This window comes from Platichthys flesus, chromosome 2 (assembly GCF_949316205.1).
Source record: "Platichthys flesus chromosome 2, fPlaFle2.1, whole genome shotgun sequence".
NCBI classification, from domain to species: domain Eukaryota; kingdom Metazoa; phylum Chordata; class Actinopteri; order Pleuronectiformes; family Pleuronectidae; genus Platichthys; species Platichthys flesus.
The window spans coordinates 7,570,725-7,592,510 of NC_084946.1; the positions used below are offsets into that span (position 1 = coordinate 7,570,725).

The 21,786-nt window shown below is 41.7% G+C and overlaps 1 protein-coding gene across 3 annotated transcripts; it reads right to left on the minus strand.

Annotated features, from left to right (window-relative positions):
• Positions 1-620: 620 nt before the first annotated feature.
• Positions 621-19,567, minus strand: mst1rb (macrophage stimulating 1 receptor b). Of its 3 annotated transcripts, none has more exons than XM_062395608.1 (21): positions 19,406-19,567; positions 14,996-16,301; positions 10,695-10,871; positions 10,480-10,602; positions 9,121-9,291; positions 8,863-9,023; positions 7,980-8,115; positions 7,707-7,843; positions 7,220-7,399; positions 6,920-7,019; positions 6,618-6,836; positions 6,221-6,367; positions 5,789-5,942; positions 5,513-5,602; positions 5,192-5,404; positions 4,987-5,067; positions 4,578-4,759; positions 4,358-4,467; positions 4,068-4,233; positions 3,015-3,151; positions 621-1,902 (listed from the first exon to the last, which is right to left on the minus strand). In XM_062395608.1, exons 2-21 carry the CDS (start codon positions 16,199-16,201, stop codon positions 1,671-1,673), a joined length of 4,122 nt encoding a protein of 1,373 aa, XP_062251592.1. In that variant the 5' UTR covers positions 16,202-16,301; positions 19,406-19,567; the 3' UTR covers positions 621-1,670. The 3 variants fall into 3 exon arrangements, with proteins under 3 accessions (XP_062251592.1, XP_062251585.1, XP_062251599.1); XM_062395601.1 differs by having other exon boundaries at positions 5,192-5,407; XM_062395615.1 differs by lacking the exons at positions 621-1,902; positions 3,015-3,151 and having other exon boundaries at positions 4,092-4,233; positions 4,578-4,814; positions 5,192-5,407.
• Between the last annotated feature and the right edge of the window lie 2,219 nt (positions 19,568-21,786).

Below are 21,786 nucleotides of genomic sequence, written 5' to 3' on the forward strand. Positions count from 1 at the left end.
AGAGGGGATTATCGCTGTCATGACTCTACTGTGTATCCTGTGGGCTCTATCCTGCAAAACCTGGCCACACACACAAACACACACATTTTGACAAGATAAGCTGGGCTCACTCTCTCTATATATATCAAAGGCCCCACCACGCGGGGACTGACGTTTGTTCTTGGCAGCAAGAAAAAAGAGAAAACTTTATGATGCATTCCTCCCTCTGATTTTATTTGACTCTGTTTTTTGTTGAGATGGAAGTGCGTTTGTCGTGGCTGCGACTGTGTGCAGCACTGGGAGTTGCCGTTGTCAGCTAGTGAGATTTTGTTTGGTCTATTTGACAGATTGTTTGTCTGTGTTGACTGTTTCTCAGGTCATTTAATTGAAAAGGCAGTTATTTGCTCCTCACAGATGTCTGAATGCAGGGCCGATGAAAGAGGAAAAGAGGGATGTTGGGACCATCTTCAGGAGTAGATCAGTGATCAGCTGGGAACATTCAACCACCACTGACCTCTAGTGGAGATCCGCAACACAGACGAGTGACACCAGTTTCATTTACACAGCAGCTACAACAAACCTGCTTGACTGTGAGACTGAAAATGTTGTATTAGTCTAAGTCCAAAGCATGAAAACCAATCTATAAACAAATAAATATTTTAATTCAACACACTCTCTCAAAGACATTGTGTCAGAAATACAATCGCGTGACGTCAGATTGGCTCCAGAACCATGAGAAATGAGTTCCAATACATATATACAGAACTATCACTACACAGAAATTAAGCAAATGTGAGGATGTCGTACCTAAACATATAAACACAAGGCCTATGCTTTAGTAACAGTACACAAGGTTGTAGGTGGCAACACAAAGCTAATGTGCCAATGGATTTTACTTCATCATATTTCTACTTCTTGTGTCTCTTCTCGTCAACACTGTAACTAACACTGTTAGACTCGCACATGGAAGAACTGTCTGTACATTTATAAAGTTTACATTAATACCAGCTGGGTGAGAAACACCAGGAACCCTAAGAACAGGTCAGATATGCACTAAGTAAGATGCAGTTGCCTGTTAAGCCCCATTTAGTCTGTGTTTTTATAGGCAAAATAGAATTTAAAACACGTACACAGTTAATCTGAAAAAATCTGTTAGCAAGCAAACCTACAGGCAGATATATGAAATGCTGATGAGGTAATTAGGGGTAACAAGTGCTAGCCACAATACGTATTTTGTTTGAATAGCTAGGAAGAGGTATCTTTTTTTTAAGTTAAATATAACGTGAATATTTTTTATATTTTAATGTCTATTTAAAACATATATGGTTGGGTGTAGCTCACCTGGTAGAGCTGCCGCCCCAACAAGGCAAGGCCTCAACCAGCAGAGGCATTTATGCACGTCTTCCCCCAATGTCTCTCTCCCCCCCTTTCACAAGCTAATTACTGTCCTATCCATTAAAGACAATAAAAAGTCCCCAAATATATATATTTTAAAACATTTATGGTGAAATGCTGTTTTAAATTAATTGTTGACAAAGCATTTGTCCTCCAATATGGCTGCCATAGCTTGTGCTAAGTCACCTGAGAGCAGCGTTCTACCCGACGTTCAGCATGTACATAAGACACTGTCGAGACCTTGCAGAGTTTATTTTCTGCTCTTTCTTTTAGGACCAATACCAACTCAAAGCCAATCAGTAAGAGACTGAGCCGGAGTCATCCATGTCTGTGGAGTCACAATCGTCAGCAGACTCTGTGAGGGCTGGGTAGGGCCGCGGCTGGTCCAGGTTGACGTAGGTGACGTTCAGACTGATGTAGTGTTCTCCCTCCAGGCCCGTCAAGATGGTGGAGACGGCCGTCACTAACGTGGCGAAGCTGGGCCTCAGGTCTGGGTCGGGGTCCCAGCACTGGAGCATAATGCTATACCTGGAATACACGGGGCAGTCTGAGTGAAGAACAAATGAGCAACCTTCTCAATTTTAGGCTACTACAGATTTTCTTAACTCTTTCCTTGGTGACAAAATGATCATCTAAAATAACTTTCATGCTTAGTAACCATGTTGAAAATGAAAAAAAATAGGGCATGTTCCCTTTGAGCCGAGTTCAGGTGTTTTGATCTGTCTGAAGGCTACTGCTTCTAAAAATTATAAATAATTATTTTATCATTGCCCTTTGCATGGATTAAACAAACTAGACATAGGTTGTTGATAAGAGAGTTTCAGAGGTGCTGGTGGGCCGATGTTGTGACCTTTGTCCGGCACGCCGTTTCCCCCCATTAACTGTCTTTATGCCATTCCAAACAAACGATTAACCAGATGCTTTACTTTGACCCTGGTTCCTGTTTTGGAAACAAAATGAGTACCTGAAAAGGTTCCTACAGTTGGGGTAAAGTTCCTGCACTGGAAAAACTGCTAAAGTGGCTTCTTCCTCTTAACTATCAGCGACTATTCCTGGTGTTCTACATGGGTCTGTGTGTGACACAATGAGCCCTTAACCTGCATTGGATGGGATGTGTGTGACAAGACCCCAGTAAACAAGGTGTATGAATGGTTGATTTATTCTCCTAAGTTGGTGAGCAAGGGATTTATGATTAAAAAAGCAAAAATGGTGGCTTTTTGTTGTAATGTCACTCCACTGTATGTGTGTGTGTGTGTGTGTGTGTGTGTGTGTGTGTGTGTGTGTGTGTGTGTGTGTGTGTGCGTGTGTGTGTGTAAAATAAGTCACCTCAGAGGCAGACATACACATTAACTCCCAGACAGCATTGCTTAACCATGTTGGGATAACAAGTAGTGGACAATTTTCGGTTTTCACACTACTGAGTGACCATTCAAATCTTGTTATTACTACTTGGACTTTGTACTGTTAACTTTTCCGTTCTACTTTGTAAATCTAGGTTCTTGGTATTGTGGTTATGTATTTTTGTAAGCCCTTTAAGTGATAGAGTTGCTGTATCCAAACTTAAAATCATCATCAAATTACAATCCCAGCTATTCTTTGGAGTCCATCGACAAGCTGACCAATATTTAGGCTATACTTACAAAGGGTCAGGGCAGTACTGTGGCTGCGGTAGCCTCCTGCCCTTGAGCAAGTAATGTGTTATGTCATAGGGGTCCACCTCTGGGTAGGGACTCGCTCCTCTGGTCAGCATCTCCCACATCAGCACACCAAAAGACCACTGCATCAAGAGAGGTGGAAAGAAAAAAACACACAGACCGGTATTACCATCGAGTAGCTGTGGACTGTTCATGATTTTGGGTCATAATTTGGCCCGTATTTAAAGATAAAGCTTAAAATGCTTATTTCAGTCACTCTGAAATGTTTATTACAGCAACAGAACATAGTTGGAGCTTAGTGTCTCTGCTCCAACTTCATCACATCCCCAGATATGATTACATTACTATAATGAGAGGTTATGAGCAAATGTCTTTATCTGGGATGATGGCTAAATGGAGATATCGCGAGCAAGGAAAAGACTACAGCCCTGGACTGAAATAAAATAAGGATAGTAATGAGACTGGCTAAGTTTAGAATGGTGGAACTGCAACAAATCTGTATACAGTTTCCCATTTGGTGGTCTAAAGCAAAACCGAAGATTTGGTGTGAAATATAAAGGCAAGTGGCACACAAGTTACCCATACACCACACACATTTAGCCTCTGACCCCTCAAAACAAAGCCACATCTCCAATACCGCTAAGAAAAGCAACATGTATTTTGACTCCTCGACCATTGAACTGACACACGTTACTCCCCTTTCCAGATCGGGCTATTTTTCACAATTCTATCAAATTTTATTTAGTTTGAGACCTCACAATATTCTAGGAAGCAAGCAAATTATTTCCAGAATACACTTTGTGACAGTGGGGAGGAAAAACCGGAAGAAGCCTCCAACAAAACCAGACTCAGCTTGTTAGGCGATCTGCCTGGACTGGTTGGGGTGAGAGGAGAGAAACGTGGGAGAGGTGAGGTTGTGGGATAAAGGCGAGAAAGAACGGAAACTAGAAGCTGTTGTCTGTTTTTCACTTTTCACTTTCATAGTAATAAAATAAATAAATACAACCGATAACCATGTTTTGATCCTCACTCGCTCACCACATCTGACTTGGAGGTGAATTTCTGCGTCTGCAAACTCTCGGTGGCCATCCACTTGACAGGCAGCTTGGCCTTCCTGTGGTCCTGAACACTGTAATACTCCTTGTCAAAAACATCTCTGGCCATACCAAAGTCTGCCACCTTCACTGTGTACGACTCGTCCAGCCTGAGGACAGAAAAAAGTAAGTGGATGTGATGACATTTTGTACAATGGAGCATCTCTCCACACAAATATCAAAGAGTTAATTAGGCCTAATGCCAGTGAAGGAATTCATATGTCAGTGACTCACATGCAGTTGCGTGCGGCGAGATCCCTATGTACAAATTTCTTCTGAGCCAAGTACTCCATCCCCTTTGTAACCTGCAGCCCGAAGCCAATCAGGTCCTTCACAGTAGGGTTCTGAACAAATCACACAAACACACAACAAGGACACTGGATTAAAACAGTGGCAAATGTACTGTACATAAACTATATAATTAATTTCCACTGTTTTAACACCGCTGTTGTACCCTCTTCTCGCAGCGTATGAAGTGTCGCAGGTCCCCGTGCTTCATGTACGGCAGCACCACCAGAGGGAGCCCTTCCTGTGGCAGGAGGATGCCCAGCAGAGACAGCACATTGCTGTGGTGGAAACCCTTCATTATGATGCCTTCCTTCAGAAACTGCTCCACTTCCTCCACATCTGTTATTCCTGAAGACACACACACACACACACACACACACTGAGACATACACACTTGAACATTCTGGACACACATCCGAAGGAACAGGGACACTGAAGTCACAATTGTGGAAGCTGATTTTAAAGGTTCTCAGAGAGTATCAGAGATCTTGAGGCCATTTATTCGGCAGCAGAGGAACTGAAGAGAATTTATTGCGCATTCCTAATGCCCATAAATCAACTGGGTTATGACTCACTATTCAAGGACTTGACTGCACAGTGGATTTCTCTGTTGTTGAGGTCTGTGAAGTAGCCATGATAGACAGTGCCAAAATGACCTGTAGGAAAAACAACCAAGAATGAATGACAAGAGGACTACGGCTGCTCTTTCGATGATACAGCTTTCACAATGACTCCAGAATTCAGGTTTACATTTCAGAAAATGACAGAGGGGTATCTTACCCTTCCCTATGATCCTATGGTTCTGCACAACCAGCATGTCGGCAGGAATGAGAACATCCTTCACCTCCTCCAGTAGCTCTGGCCTGAAACTGGTGATGGAGATTTTCTCTGAGGGCATGAGGGGAGTGAGAGCGGGATCGATGCTGCTTGCAGCGTAGCCCAGCCTGGGGAACACCACCGGACCCACCAGGCTGGAGGGAGAACTCTGGGACACTGCTGGCAAAAGTCCAGAGAATGGAGTTTATAATTGATGACTGCATAGGAATGTGTGTCAGAAGCAAATTTGTCCTGCATTATTAAAGGGCATAGCTGGACAGTCACCTCTCCTGTAATCCCCAGCTGGTGACAGCTCTCCATTATTTGTTCCAGAGCGGTTAGCACTGTGGGCCAAACGCATCTCCACCAGGGAGGCTGAAACACATTTCACAACACCTTTTTTTTAATGATCAACCCAGGTGGAAGAACACCCACATCCTCTGCAACACTAGACATGTTCTAGTTGAAATATTTGTGTCATTTATCTTAAATTCCAACCAGCAGCAGTTGTAAAAACAGGTTTGATCAATGTCCACATAACCAAACCAGAGAGGAGCCCACCTTTCTTCTTCTTCCTCAAGTGTTTCATAACAACAAAGGCCAGGACAGCTCCAGCCACCAGAGCCGCCAGGATCCCCAGAACAATCCCCACCATGTAGTGGTTACTCACTCGCACCACTGTGCCGACGTTGTGGTCCTCCCCGTTGATGGAGATCTAGAAAACAGACAACACATTACAGGATCACAGGATTTTTTCAAATGGCCCACTAACTTGGCTGTGACTGGCTGTGTTTTGGTGTCACACATCAATCATCAGACGTGCTTTATGTAGGTTGACTCCGCCGCCAAACGTATTCCTATGGCTGCGTAACAGGTTAGTTGCACGGTGTACTGGGAGTGATCACTGGCCGAGCGTGGGGACTGCGCATCGTCCACATGTTGGATGTTGCACCCAGTCAGTTATTCATCATGTCCACCTCCAGCCTGACTCACCTTCACTGGCAGTCCCTCACTGGGGATGGTGATGTTTTTAGGGATCCTGCATGTGATCTCATTGTCCAGGACTTTGGCGTCACAATCAACGCCTGCCACCGTCATGATGATGGTCATACAGGAGCTCACCAGGTTCAGCTTTTGGTGCTTTGGACAGAGAGGGGGAATCAAGATGTGAGACATACAATCTGTTAATAACAAATATCTATTATAAATATTCTGTTACATTAGGGAATAGGCTACACTAGAACTTTTTTAAAGCAAGGACTTTTATTTATAGTGTAACATCATTTACTCTAAAATGTTTGTGTGCTTCCTCCACCACTGTAAATATAACAAATTCACACTTGTTTTGTCATTAATTAAAATGCAACCGCCCCCCACAGCTATCTCTTACATGTAGTGACACTTCATCAAACCCAGGGTACAAACTGAGCACGTGTCCTTCTGTTTCAATCGGGATGGGCTCGCCATAGGGGTGGTAGGAGAACTCTTTGTTCCACAGGCCCATCGCTCCGTCCATGTCAAAAGAAAGCTCTCCCTCCTCCGTCTCATCCCTGGGGAACACGGGAGTGACGCACTCCATCCGTGTGGGCAAGGACTTGCCAATGCATTCCTGAAATACAACAGCCAGGTAGTACTCAAACTATCACTGATTAAAAATAGTGTTCCTACGGCACTTTAGGATCAACAATTTACCCTTGTCATGGGTTTCAGGTGGCTCTCATTGGGTTTAAAGCGGATGATGGTGCGATAAACAGAATCCAGGTTCTCCCCTTCAATGACGATCTTTGACCCCCTACAGTGGAGATAAAGGATGGTTTTCATCCTGGCTGAGCAGAGGAAAGAATTCTCTCCTACCACTAAGTAAGATCCACATTAAAATGAGAGTATGTCCTCTTATGTCTGGATAAAATCAGTTGAATTACAAAGAAAACTCAAACTACATTTATCAAAAATGTCACAGGAACAAAAGTGCTGGATGTGTCAGTGATGTACCTGTCGAAGCTACAGTCGGGCAGGACAGCTGTAATCTTTGGGTTTTCTTTGTAGTAAAACACCTTTGTGGTGAGGACAGGAGACTTGTCGATGAAAACACTCAGGGGGACATCCCTCACCTCTGAGATGGGCTGGGACAGACAAATGATGGACGACACATTGCCTTTTGGCTTAGTGACCCTGCAGAGAGACACAGGTATAGGATTAGACACCTTGATAGGGAAAACTTTAGATCAAAAAGCTGCAAACTTATAAGATTACAGTAATAAATAGTTCACGTCTGAGTCAGTCTCTGGATGCTGACACCTCGCAAACCATGCTTCCATAATTATTCTACACAGGTTGGAACTTGCTTAATAAGTCATGACAACATTCTGAGCCGTACCTACTCCTGATCTCCAGAAAGCAAAGGAACAACATGAGGCAGTATCAGAACAGTGTTTATAAGGTAAGATGGATGAATGAATATAAAATTGTATTTGCAGACCTTGTTATGGGACAGGCCACGTCATTGAGAGTGACTTTCCTGGTCTTTCCAGCATCCAAGTGAGGCCCAGTCACTGTGATGAGTGTGCCCCCAACACGAGGCCCATAGTTTGGCTGGATTTCTGTGATGTTAGGAATCTGGAGTAACATCAGAGTATGAAAGTATTTTCATAAAACAAAAGGATTCAAGACAAAGTGGTTGAAAATTAAATGAAAATAACCTATATCTTCAATTTGTATTGTATATGATATATATGATAAATGCCAAGATTACCACAAATGTGAACCCTGGCATTCCTGCTTTCCCATCAATAGAGTAGCGTCCCTCCACCTTGCCCTCGTGCACTTCCACTGTAATGTTAACTGGTTTGGACAGCTCAGTGGCCCCAGAGCGAATCTTACAAACCAGACTGAAGAACAGCACAGAAAAGAATGTGTCAGCATGTCTGCTGTATTTACAGTCAATGCAATAATTTGGTTAACAGGCTAAACTAGGATGCCCTAGAATTTTTTTTTTAATTAAGAAATTAACAGCAACATGTTATTTCATTGCTTCGGTGTCTGCAGCAGTAATACGGCAATAAATAATCTTGAATCCTTATGGTTGCTGTATTTTCCAGCTAATTTCCTTTTAATGATTAGTACTTCTTCAGTTTCTCTTATCTGGTGTTTCTTGTAAATAGTAACTTGCAGTTGATTTTCAGGAAATTATGAGCCAAGCTCCCTGAAATAATTCAAATTAATCTGCTAGAGATGATCACTTTAGCATTGTCATGGTTATTATGGCAACATATGAATTTCCTATAAACCACATCTGTCCAGGCATTATATGGCATAAGAGTAGGACATTTGACCACCTGTAAGAGGGCATCATAACGCACACACATTAAAATGTCTTCATTATTTTGAACAATGTAACAGTTGCATATTGTGAAAGGGTTTAAAAATAAAATAGCTAAATAGCCTCAATATGTCATATCACATTGCAAAAAATACATGGTTGGTTTTTCAATTTCTCAGAGGGCTTCTATGAAAGAAATGAAGAGCACATAGTTTTGTTTTAACGGCACAAGATAATCTTAATGGAGGATTTATTTTGACAAAAAAATATGAGCAGATTATACCAGACCAACAAGATCCTGTCCTTGGTCACTCACTGTGTGTTGTTGCTTTTGAGTGGAAGCACAGTGCAGGAGGCCTGTCCCAGTCGAACCTGATGTGTTCTGGAGGTGATGGCGGGTCTTAAGGGCGACTGGAACTCCCATCCACACACTGTTAGCTCTGTTTGACCATCGGGAGGAGCAGTCCGTGGAAAGAACTGCATCAATAAAGCAGAATGTACAGTACCATATTGAAATGAAATGTTTCTTTGAGCTGGGGGATGCTCGTCTCCTGGATTACAGAACAAACCTCACCCCAGTGATTCCAGGTGGACAGGACTCGTTCCTCCAGCGGCTCTGGCACTCGCTCTCCCAGGAACACACGCCAGAGCACCAGCCACAGCCCATAAATTTAGGGGCCGTCAGACACATGACGCAAGTCAGGAAGTGTTGGCAGCCTGGCCCTCTCTGGGGCACCTGAAACATCTGAAGCAGAGTTAAGCATTTTTCAGGTTAAATATCCACACCTAAAAAGAAAAAAAACAGCTGCCCTGTGCTAGCACATATTAATGTGGCTATATATCTTTTCTTGAATTATGTATTTGTAATTCTGATATTCAGGATGATAACATCCTGAATATCAGATTTACACAAAAGCCTCTAACGTGCAAGAATAGAAAAATGAAGCTCATTCAAATCAAATTGATCAAGTTTCACTGAACTACTCAATAATTAATTTCCTTCCATGTAAATGGAAACATGGAAACTGAAACTGATCCTTCAGCATCCGTCTGTTTTACAGGTCACATTAACTGTTCCTGGTGCTGAAGAAACTCTTTGATAAAAGAATAATTGAACTATTCAATTTGAATACAAATTTGTGTGGAATCTTCTAACTACACAGCAACAGCATCAATGTAAAAAAGACACGTCAACCAGGCATCTTGTAAAGATTAAGATTAAGATTAAGATGCATTTATTAGTCCAAAACACTTGCACAGGCATGCTAAGGCACACTCGTGCAGGTAGGGAAATGTAATCTCTGCTTTTGACCCATCTAGTGCAGGACACACAGAGCAGTGAGCGACCATGTACGGCACTCTGGGAGCAGATGTTGGGGGAGTAAGGTGCCTTGCTCAGGGGCATTAGACAGGGTAGGGAGACTCTTGGATTTTTGGACAGAACAATCCAGGTTCGTCTTTTGTTTTCTCTCCGTGGAGTCGAACCAGAGACGAACCAGAGACCTTCTCTACCCATAGTCCAAGTTTCTGCCACTAGACCACCGCCTCTCCCCACTGGTAATAAATGTATTAATAAATGTATTACCAGTGTTAATCTGCATAGAGGTTAAGTGTCTAAATCTCACTCACACAAGGTAATATTCCTAAAATCCCACAGGAGTGTGTTAAGAAAGTGATTAGTGATCCAGTCTCTACACATAATATCCACTCTGCATAAAGTTTATCGAGCTTCTTTGGCCAATCATTGATCCTCAGGGTGACCGAGGTCTCAGATGCCTGCATGCAAGCAGGAAAACAACCGGGACAGGTCTCCAGAGCATCATAGGGTCAGGACGTGACTCAACTCACAACGTCACACTCTCAACTCATTTGTCATTGTAATGTGACCTGTTCTGCCCTGTCCTGATTTAAATGCATTGGATTGCTGCTTTACCTTGTCTCCAACCACGAATAGAAGATAATCTGATGAGTAAACAGCAGCAATGGACGAGACTCTCTGGTTTTCCTCCAACGAATAATTGGCAAAAATAATAGGACTGGATCTCGTCAGCACGAGCTGCCGACACAGACACAACAGATTATTAACAGCAGGTCATATTCAAACACAACAGATAAAAAATCACAAATGTATTGATGCTTGCTGTAAACCTGTAGCAGGCGTCCAGTTGAGGTGCCAATATGGGCCACAGTCTTGTTTTCTATGGTAGTGACCAGCAGAGAGGTGAGCAAGACATTTGTCATCTGCCTGTTGAAGAGGTCCACTCTGTAGTAGGGCTTCGACACCATGGTGGGATGGTCTCTGCATGTGGCGTTGTTCTCCATGCTCTAGTAACATGGTCACAGGCAGCAGAGGACATGTTTATCTAGATTAAAAATAGGTCTTCAAGAACAGGTTATGGCTTCAAATACAGCAAAGCAGAAAGAAGATTGAGTTGTACGAGCTACTGTGTTGCTATGATGTCAGGGTGTATAACATTTTGTCAAATATTAAGTAAAAATGATTTAACATAGATATATATTTTAAATATATAAAATGGTTGAAAGCCTCAGAGGAAGGACGTGGAGTGCGACTGATTTGATAAACCATGTTTGTTCATGGTTTGTTCTCCATCATCCAATCATTTAAGTAATGCAGCTTCAGTTATTGTTCAGCTGCTCCTGGATCAGACGGTAATATTTACAGATGTAGGGAGACACAGCTGCCAGTTTCTTTTGAGCACATGTTGTGAGCTGCCCTGGTCACCATGGGAACCATGAGGAAGGCAGTCTATGGCCCACCAGAAGCACACAGTGAATATGTTATGATGATACGATCATTTCATTATTTCAAGGCCGTGATGGATGATCCTGCTGTTGTTTGATTTAAGGGAGTCTTTGTGTAAACACTGGTTTATTATATCCATAAGACTAAAATATAAAGCCAAAGAATAAACACGTTATGCTTGTTTTGTTGGTAAAAGGAAATCCAATCCACTGAACATCCATGTCTCAATATTTGGATTACCCGTTAAAATGTTTAAGTATCTGTGAGCCAGTGATGATGTTGGCAGTGCAGTTGTCTTGTGTTGTTTTCTGAGAATGGAGGATTGGCGATGGTTGGACAGATACACTGAGAGGTTACTCAACATCCAGTCCTGCAGCCAAAAGCAACAAAAAGGCGGAAGCACAGAGTTCACTTGTCCAAGTAAAAAATAAAATGGTACACTGGGTGTGTCCAGTCCAAACTTAATAAACTGCTAGTTTCAGCCTTTTACAAACCTTCATCAGCTGTAAATGTATCGGCTGAAATCCAAAGTGGTGTTCATCTGTAAATGTTTCTTTCCCTGACGTGACCTCAACGCATTCTGTCTCACCCACAAACTCCATAACCTTGTCATAAATACAAAGACTCAAAACACAAACTGGGAAATCGTGGCTGCAGCTTCATCATCAGCTTCTCAATTCTGGGAATTTCTATATTTTCCACATGATTTGAGGACATGACCTCTTGTTCTAAGCAATAGTTTGACCTTCAGAGGACTCACTTTACGCTCTGGAGTTTGATGCGAGGATTGATAACTTACTTGACTGTATGAGAAATGTAAGTCTAGATTCGGTAGGTAGTTAGCTTAGCGAAACTAAAATAAAGCTAGGAAACAGGGGGAAACAGATATCTCTGTTTAAGAATACAAATCCATTTACCAGCACCTGTAAAGCACATTACTTAACTCATAGTATTGTTTTTGTCTTCCCTGGTTGTTACCAATGTTACAATAACGACCAAAGAACTACAGTGTAACACTTAACTCCCCAAAACACATTATGAGCTTTAGATGGGCTGAGGGGCAATTTGTGTTATTTATTTAAACAGAGCCTGTCTGAATGATGTATTTGTCAACAGTCTTTATGCTAAGCTAAGATAAGCTAGCTACCTCATGGCTGCAGTTTAATATTTCCTTGACAGACGTGACAGTGTGCCTATCTTCTCATCTTTCTCTAGCCAAGAAAGCAAGAAGTGTTATTCCCAAAAGCCAAGACTTAAATAAAATACAAAAAAGCTACTTACAAATAAAATCTTTCACTTCTCACATCAAACAATAATCCACAGTCAGATATATCTTGGAGAACAATGAGGCACACAATAAAACACATAAAGCTGGAGGGACTGAGTGCAACGTAACAAATCTCTTTACATTTCTAATTTGAATATTCACGTTTGACTCTGACTGCGGCAGTGATGCAGATCAATCTGGCACTTAGACCGAAGTGTTGCTTTGTTTAAGGGTTTTACCTGATTTCATAACCAGATATTTCCCCATGACAATCACAGAACTAAATCATACTATGTGTCATGTTGATTAAAAACATCCTTCCAGTAAACAACTGTAATTACATAATTTGTCATTTAATCCTTCCCTGTTCATTCAGACGATCTGATTTCATAAGGTCTCAGTGGTGTTGGATTGTTCATCATCTCCTCCATGTTTGTGCATGTGATCAAGAAAAAGGCACGCTTTCACATGTTACGATTTTTTATGGGCCCGATCAAAATAAGTCAGCAAATAGTTTCATGATTGAGCGCAAAAATGTTTTGACGTTTTTTATGATTGCTGAGCTGTCAGTTTGATAGTCAGTGATAGTTATTGGGAACACATTCACTTACTCTTATTTCCACTCTTAAGATCCCTCCATGAAGTCAGTCACTGAATTCACTATTTCCTCTTTTGTCTGCCTCTTTTAAAACTGTACGTGTAAAAAAAAATCTCACTCACTACTCTTCCGGTGAAGGCAAACTTGAGACCATATTAATCACTTGCAATCTCTTGTACAGTTGCAATCAGAAATATTCAACCCCCCAAAGATTTTAAGGATTTATCAATTAAAGTAGACAGAATCTTGTTCTTTGATCAAGATTCTGCTTCGGATGCCTTCTTTATGAGTTGAGTGATAAAGAAAATCAACACGGAAAATGCATGATGTAGTATTTGTGTGTAGCAGTATATTTTGTTAAGATAGCCATGTCGCAATTATTCAACCCCTATATAATATTGTTGTTTTTAAAGCTGTCAGACAGTTTTTTTTGTCCTAAAGTTGAGTTGAAACATTATTGAGCCTTTGGGAACTCTATACTGATCCTTCATTTGCTTCAGCTGTGGTGCATATATAAACCCCACCCATGAAGGTATTCAAGGTGAGTTGCAATCATGGGAAAGACAAAGGAGCTTACACAAAAGCTGAGAAAGGAGATTATTTCATCACACCTAAAAGGCCTTGGGTAGAAGAAGAATTCCCCAAAAAATGATATTCCAAGAGACACAATTGGGAACATTATAAGGAAGTTTACAACTGATGGAGCAGCTTCAAACATGCCTGGCCGTGGAAGAAAGCCCAGCATTTCATCAAGGACCCTCAGCAACTTAGTCAGAACAACTCAGATAAATCCCTGTGTGACTGCAAGACACCTACAGGATGACCTGATGACGGCTGGTACAAGTGCTGCAGTGGCAACTATAAGACGTGCACTGAATAATAAAGGACTAAATGGCCGGCTCCAAGACGCACTCAGCTCTTGACCACAAGAAACATCAAAAGTCGACTAGAATATGCCAGGAGGAATTTGGATAAGCCTACAGAGTTTTGGGTGACAGTTCTATGGACTGATGAAACCAAACTGGAACTTTTTGGACGTATGGACCAGCGGTATGTCTGGCGTATGAAAGGACAGGCTTATGACCAGAAGAATACCATCCCCATAGTCCAGCATGGAGGTTGGTCAAAGATGATGTTGGGCTGTTTTTCTGCGGCAGGAACTAGCAATCTTTATTGTGTACATGGCATCATGGATTCACAGAAATACCAGGAATGTGATTCCTTCTGTTGACAAATTGAACCTTGGTGATCATTGGACTTTCCAGCAAGACAATGATCCAAAGCAAAATCTCCAAGTCCACCAAAGCTTGGTTCAGAAAAAGATCCTGGAACGTCCTGGAGTTGCATTCACAGTCACCAGATTCAAATTTGAGTGAAAATCTTTGGTTGGATTTAAAGAAGACAGTTGCAGCATGGAAGCCATCACACATCACTGATCTAGAGGCTTTTGGACTTGAAAAATGGGCAAAGATTCCAATCGAGAGGTGTAAGAAGCTTGTCCGCACTTACCGAAAACATTTTTTAGAAGTTATAAAAGCTAGAGGATGCGCCACAAAGTACTGAAGCTGGGGGGTTGAATAATACTGCACATGCACATGTGTTGAAAGAGTTACATTTTTCATTTGAACTTCAAAGTTAAGTCAACTTCTGTTGTCAAAATAACTAAAATACGCATCAATAAATATCTTTTGTTGTTTGATGAGGTTTTTTTGTCATTTATTGTCATTATCTGTCATCCACATCACTATAATGTCTATTGAGGTGAGGGGGTTGAATATTTCTGATTGCAACTGTAAGTGTTGGTGGACTGATACACTCACCTCATGTGGACAGCTCTCACAGGGCTGGAAGTGGCAGAGTCCTCTGGAGAGCTGCTCTGGTCCAGACGTACAGCAGTCATCCACCCCATACACGATTGCTTTGTTCAAGTTGTCCATTGGGAAGGCACACAGGGCCGAGTCATGCTCCGTGACCCCATTGTCATCAGTAACGGCAAAAACCCCATAAAGGATGTCATCCTCCTCCTCAGCGCCCAACTCCTCTGCCAGCTCCCTGCCTGCTTTGCCAAAATGCGCCGCCTGCACAACATTGTAAACAACATCCTTGTAGGGTTCACTGACTAAGTTCCTTCTTCTGCGTTTTGGCTCAAAGCGACACTCCAGGATCACCTCACGATACCTCTTCATTTCCCATTCATTCCGTGGTAGGCGGCCCAGACGAGTCTGAAATGGGGATGAGTCCTGATCAGGGCTCTCTCTCTGGACAGAAAGGAAGTAGACAAACTCCTGGGTGAAAAAGCTGTAAACATATTCAATATGGTACGTCCTCCGGAGACCAGGAAGGACAGTCAGGCTACGCACGTCACTGTAGAAACCATCTTCTGTAGCCAGGGGGCGACGAACTGATATAGACTTCCTGCCATAACGCTGGGTCACACTGTCATTTACAGTGGTGGCAACGAAGAAGTAGACGGTTTGACCCTCTTCAACCATGGTTACTTTGGTTCCCAGAGGACTGGCCACACAGTCTGGACAGTAGGCAGCAGAGTTGGAATCCTCTCTGAACAAACACTTAGAGAGAGCCGGTGGCTCTCCACTTGAGTTCAGTTGGTGGAAATAGCACACACCATACTGAGAACTTCCACATGAATATAAATACATAAAGAGCGTATCCAACAACAAGATCTGATTGTTTGTGTCCTCTGGGAAGTTGGGATCTTTTTCAACTTTGCACAAATCACATATTTGACACTCTGGGCTTCCCGCCGGCCCAGTGTGGAGCTCCCACACCTTCTCCAAGCTTCTGTTCACAGCTTCGATCACATTCTTAGAGGCCACATACACCTCCTGGTAGAGGGAGTTGTTGACAATGTTCTGGATGGGGCCCTGGGCCTGGAAGAAGGGCATGGTGTAAACCACAGAGTAGTTGACTGGACTCTGGCCCAGTGAGGGACAGTTGGCCAAGGCCAAGGCCAGCAGGGTCTGGAGCCAGACACAGGCCCCCCACTGTGCGGTCCAGTGGACCATCTCCACTCAGGGGTGCAAGGAAGCAACAGTACAGACGATGTTGGGTTACCTCCAGGTCTGAAGGCGAGACCCAACCATCTTTAACACCAGCAGAAAATGCCTGAACGAGGGTAAATGAAGATTAAAAACAAAACTTTTGGTTATTCAGGCATAATGAAATTCATTATTTCATAACAAGTATGAAAAGTCGGCATTCTAATTTATTTGGGAATATGAGAGCACTTTAATAAAAGTTCATTATTTTAGACAAGATACTCATTTGCTTTCTTGCTAAAAGTTATATGGAAACATCAACATCACTCTCGTATGTGTTTGGTTAACATGAACCTATAATCAGGAGACATCCTAACACAAAGCCTGGGCAAAGGATACAAGCTTATCACGCTTTCACTATAGGTTACAAGAACACCTTGACACACTTGATACTCTATCCCTCTAAAGAGCATAAAATGTAACCTGATATTGAACGAAAATTTAGCAGTTGAATAATATACTTTGAAAATTTGAAGACTGAAATTCAGGGGCAAAAAATACAAATGCATAATTCTAATGTAAAAAATTCAGTGCTAGAAATTCAAAGACTATAAAATTTCAAAAATATGATGAGAATGATTTACTTCCATACCAACGGTCATGAACACAAAGATTTTGAATTTACTATTTTAGGGACTGGGAAAAAACTTTGCATCCAACAATCTGATTTTTAGATAGATTTTTTTTGGCAATGATTAACAGTTATAAATCAACAGTTTTCTATATAAATGATTTTTTTCTATTTCATGATAAATCAAATAAACATTTTTGCTCGAAGTACTGGTTGACTTCTTGCTGTCTGATGTTAGGTGAGGTTTTATAAACATGTTTGAAATAAAAACGTAAAAAATGTATCAGTAAAGAGACGATATGCAACAATAAACAACAATGCATCACTATAAAAATATTGTATGAGACCAGAAAGAGAAATGTTATTCATTGGAGATATGCTAACTAATAGTGTGCATTATTTAAAAGTGAAGAAACATTAAAAACCCAAATGAGTTTTGTTCCTGTTCAATCCTGATGGATCTGAGGCGACAAACATCCTCATCGTGGTAGAGCCAGATGAGGATGAGAGAACATGTGGTCATAAAGATAAAAGCTTCCTCTGACTCACAACAGACGCTGAGAGAAAAATGTTTACATAATCAAAGATGGGTCAGAGTTTGTAGCAGACTGTGGATAAAACTATTTTTATTAGAACTTCCTGCCCCGTACATTAATATCTGTCTGCTTATGTTTGTTCTGCTTAATCCGCCATCCCATGTTCTTTTCCAAAAATATGAGTCATTCTCTTTTAGGCAGGAACAAACCAACTCCATGGCTCTGGTTCAACAACTAATTTATTAAATAGAAACAAGATTTGTTTTCTGTACCTTCAACTCTGAACAATAACCAACCAAATGGAACCATGTTTCAACCTCCGAGCTTTTTCTCCATCCAGAGCAGACATTTGTTTGGTGGATGATTAACCAGAGACATCGCAGTCAGGCTGCATTCAAGTACCGTTGGCCTCTCTACTTTGCATTCCTGTCACAACCACTACGTGCCGTTCAGGGGGAAAGCTGTGTATGGACTGATGGTCATGAGGCGGCGTGTGCCTTCCTAGGACGAAGCGGAGGAAGTAGTCATCGACTCATGCCTGAGAATTTCATCAACTCTGATTATTTGATTTAACAGAAGAGAAAAGTTATTTTTGACACAAATTCTCTCAACAGAGCAGCACTTATGATGTGCATGTGGAAACGGTTGAAGTGTCTGGTGTTGTTGCATCAATTATTCATAGATGTTACATTTTAACATTTGCCGCTCCATGTGAAACTGAGGTTGAGGTTAGAGGACATGTGTACACATAGTAATGGCACTGATTGACTTCGTTCACGTTCATGGTTAAAGCAAATGGTTGGTATTGAGTTTCCATTCGTTGTGCTATCACACTATTTACACGCCGGTTCAGGACAAGTGTTAATTCTCTCTCAGGTGATTTTAAGTTGCAGTTACACTGGAAACGCAATATCAAACCAAGTGTTACAATCAGTGTCATATTTTCATAATGTATCTTCTCTTTTGTGATTTTATTTTATTTATCTTATGTCAATAAGAATTAACAGTTTTTATTGTTTAAATAGACAATGCAAAGTGACCCCACAACAATGACATGTGGGACTGCTGTGAGAGGAATGCAAACATTGACTTAAATGGATCAATGCCTTGCTCACTGGCACTTTGGCAGCAGGTAATGAGACCAAGAAAGAACATTCCTCTCTCATTGATCAATGCACCGAGATCCACTGGGATTTTAAGATGCAAGCTGCTGTGCAAACAGTCAATAGTAAAAAAACATATTGTACCCGAGGGACACGTGTATTGATTCAGTGGCAGGTAATGAATGTGCAGAACCAGCAGAACCCGTCAGTGTGGCCAGATGGTAGGTCTGCATTTACTTTGTTTTATTTTTGTAAAAATTGACCTTATATCTACAGTCTGCGATGAATCCGAGTGGTTGAACACAGTTCAAAACCAAAATCAATTGTAACAACTGATGTAACACAGAAACAACATCGCTTTGAGTCTTTTTTTTAAATCCTCAGTCTACATTCATGCTCCTGTACAGTCTGCTCTCAGTTCAGTGGAATCGTGCCAGCGCACACTGGCTCCAGTCCACATAATAAGATGTTATTTGACTCCAACAGCTGCACTAAACCTGAAAGGTTGGAAAACTCTTGCTCAGTGAGCTTCAGGTATAATAACAGCCAGGCAGGGCTGTCTATTACACTTACTGGCATAAATGTTATCAAATGAATCCAATAAAAATCTAATTGGAAATATACATTTTTAATGAAATATTGAATATTTTCGCTCACATTATAAATGAAAAAGCCAATTAAACTGTCTAGGACCTCCTTATAGCAGTGGTCATCATAGCTTTCTCACTGACATTCCACACATATTTAATTACAATCAACTAAACATCTCAGTTTACATAATATTTAAAACTTTATTCCCAGTAACACATTCAACTTACCTGGGTGCATTTGAGGACAGTTTAATCTCTCACTGTATGATTATGTGTGAAGCTCCCACAGACTGACATCACAGTTAGGAGTGTGTGGCTCATCATGCCGGTGTGTGTGTGTGTGTGTCTGTGTGTGTTGTGTGAAATCTTACCTGTGCAGGTTAGAGACTGCGCTTCAGGGAAGTAACCCCTGACTCCTCTGCGCCCTGTCTGCCTGTAGAAGAGCGCAGGGATGATCGATCACTGATCACAGCAGATGTGACACGATTAAATGTGATCAAAGATTGGAAGACCTGTCTCTCCTGTCAGGAACACTGTGCCGGTGGAGGATTTGACCTCAGCTGCCGGTGCGACTCGGTCTCCTGCGCCTCAGCTCCTCCCCTCAGCTCCGCGCTGACGGATCACTGCTGCATCCAACCACAAACCCAATTAACCCGCATCGGGTTGCTTTAGGCACCTTCCACAGGATCGTACATTCAATTCAGTTTCATCTGTATAGCGCCAAATCCGAACATTATCTCACGGCACTTCTCACAGTAGAGTTGAGACCTGAAGATGGGCTTTAAAAGAGACACGAGTAAACACCATGGCAACTGTGGAGAAAGAGAAAAACTTTCTTTACCTGTAAGAAACCTCGAGCAGTATCAGCACCAGTTAATAATAATAATAATTATATAATTATAATAATAACGTTAAAACTACTACTAGCAAAAACAATAATAATAAATTATACATATTTTGTTTTGTCCACTGGGGTACAAGAAAGGTTGTTTGAATTTGATTTAAAAACAAAACAATACAAAAACACCAAAGGTCATCATGTCGTGAGCTTCACATAGGCAGAGCTTTGATGGACAGAGCCTCAGTTGACCTTCGGTGGTTGGAGAGAGACACACAAGCAAGAAGACTCTGAACTGCAAATGCTGGACATCATGTCATCCTGAGAAACTATTGAAGATTCTTCTGCTGACTGAGGTAAGACTCTGAAAACAGAGCCGCCATGCTAGTAGAAGAAGCTATTGTAATGTCTATTTCTGCTAGCATGGCTACTTCTGCAGTTCCTGGTGCACTTTGAATGTCGGGGCTCACAGACACTGTGACGCTGTTCTGTTGTTTACATTTGAAAAATTGATCACCAGTTAGTTCAAGTGTTTTAGATTTGGCTGCAATACTCCTGAAACTCCTAAAGTGTTTAGTGGACTCACACACACAAACTTCTCCATTTGGCTGAACCAACACACAACAGAAGCTTGTATGTCACCTCCTGCACTGACTTCCTGTCCAAGAAAGAACTCATTGTTTGTGACCTGAGGCCAATGAGGTTTTAGCTGTTTTATCTACAGCATCAACATTATCTTGTCTAATCTGTTTACTGTAAACATAAATAACTTTAGTTATCAGGATTTCAATACAATGTCGATCTAATTTTTTGTCTTCTCATTGTCTTAAAATGACAACCAGAGAAATGCAAAGACATGTGACTCCTGTTGTGCGTTTGTTCATATTGTCTTGACTGAATGAATCTCTCACACTGAAAACACCCACGTCACATATTCTGTCTACACCATCTCTCTCCACAGTTTCACTGACAGCACCTGACACTCAGGACTGCCTCACGATGCACAGCATCTCCTCGGATTCTATGAAGGCTCTAGACTCCACAAGTTCCACCAGTGAACTGTCCTGGTTTTCTAACATGATGATATTGTCCAAAGACACCACCTGCTCGCCGACTTTCAATGAAACCAGTGAGGTGCTCTCCAAAGGGTCTGACCTGAAGATCAACCCCAGAGATACCTCGGCCTGGTCGTCTATTGGAGATGATGACACCAGTGAGGAAGTCTCCTGGAGTTCTGACGAGGCCTCAGACATCACCGCTGCAGCCACAGCCTCTGACCTGACCATAGTGTCCACCGACACCACCTGTTTGCCACCTTTCAGTGACACCAGTGAGGAAGACTCCTGGAGTTCTGACTAGGCCTCAGACAGGAAGAATTCTAAAATTCTTATATGCTGCTGCTGTCGGCAAGTGGAGGACTGAAATATTTATGTATTTATTAATTGGTGGTTTTCTGTTTACATTGTACAAATATTTTTAGCACTCTTTAAATACTTTTTGATACTGTGTAATATTTTTACTACATTTTAATTCTTTAAATATTTATAATATTTGGATCTGCTTCTGCCTCATGGCTGCAGTGTGAGGACCTGCTGAGAATCAATAAGTTGTTGTTGACTAAGAGTGAGTCACAGCTCACACCAGGTGATCAACATCCATCCTGAGTTATCCAATCACAAGTGGTCAATGCTGCGACACAGATCTGAATGTGTCTGAACGCATCCTGAGATCTGACTCTGTGTTTGTATAATGATGAGACACTGGACTGAAAATACAATCGATACATTTTATTTGCACACTGTAACAGACAATAATTATTCAAGGCACAAAAATCATTAGAAATATGAAAAGTATTAAAATGTAGTGTGTTTATGTTCTTCTTGTTAGGACCATGTGCCTGTAAATTGCAGGCAG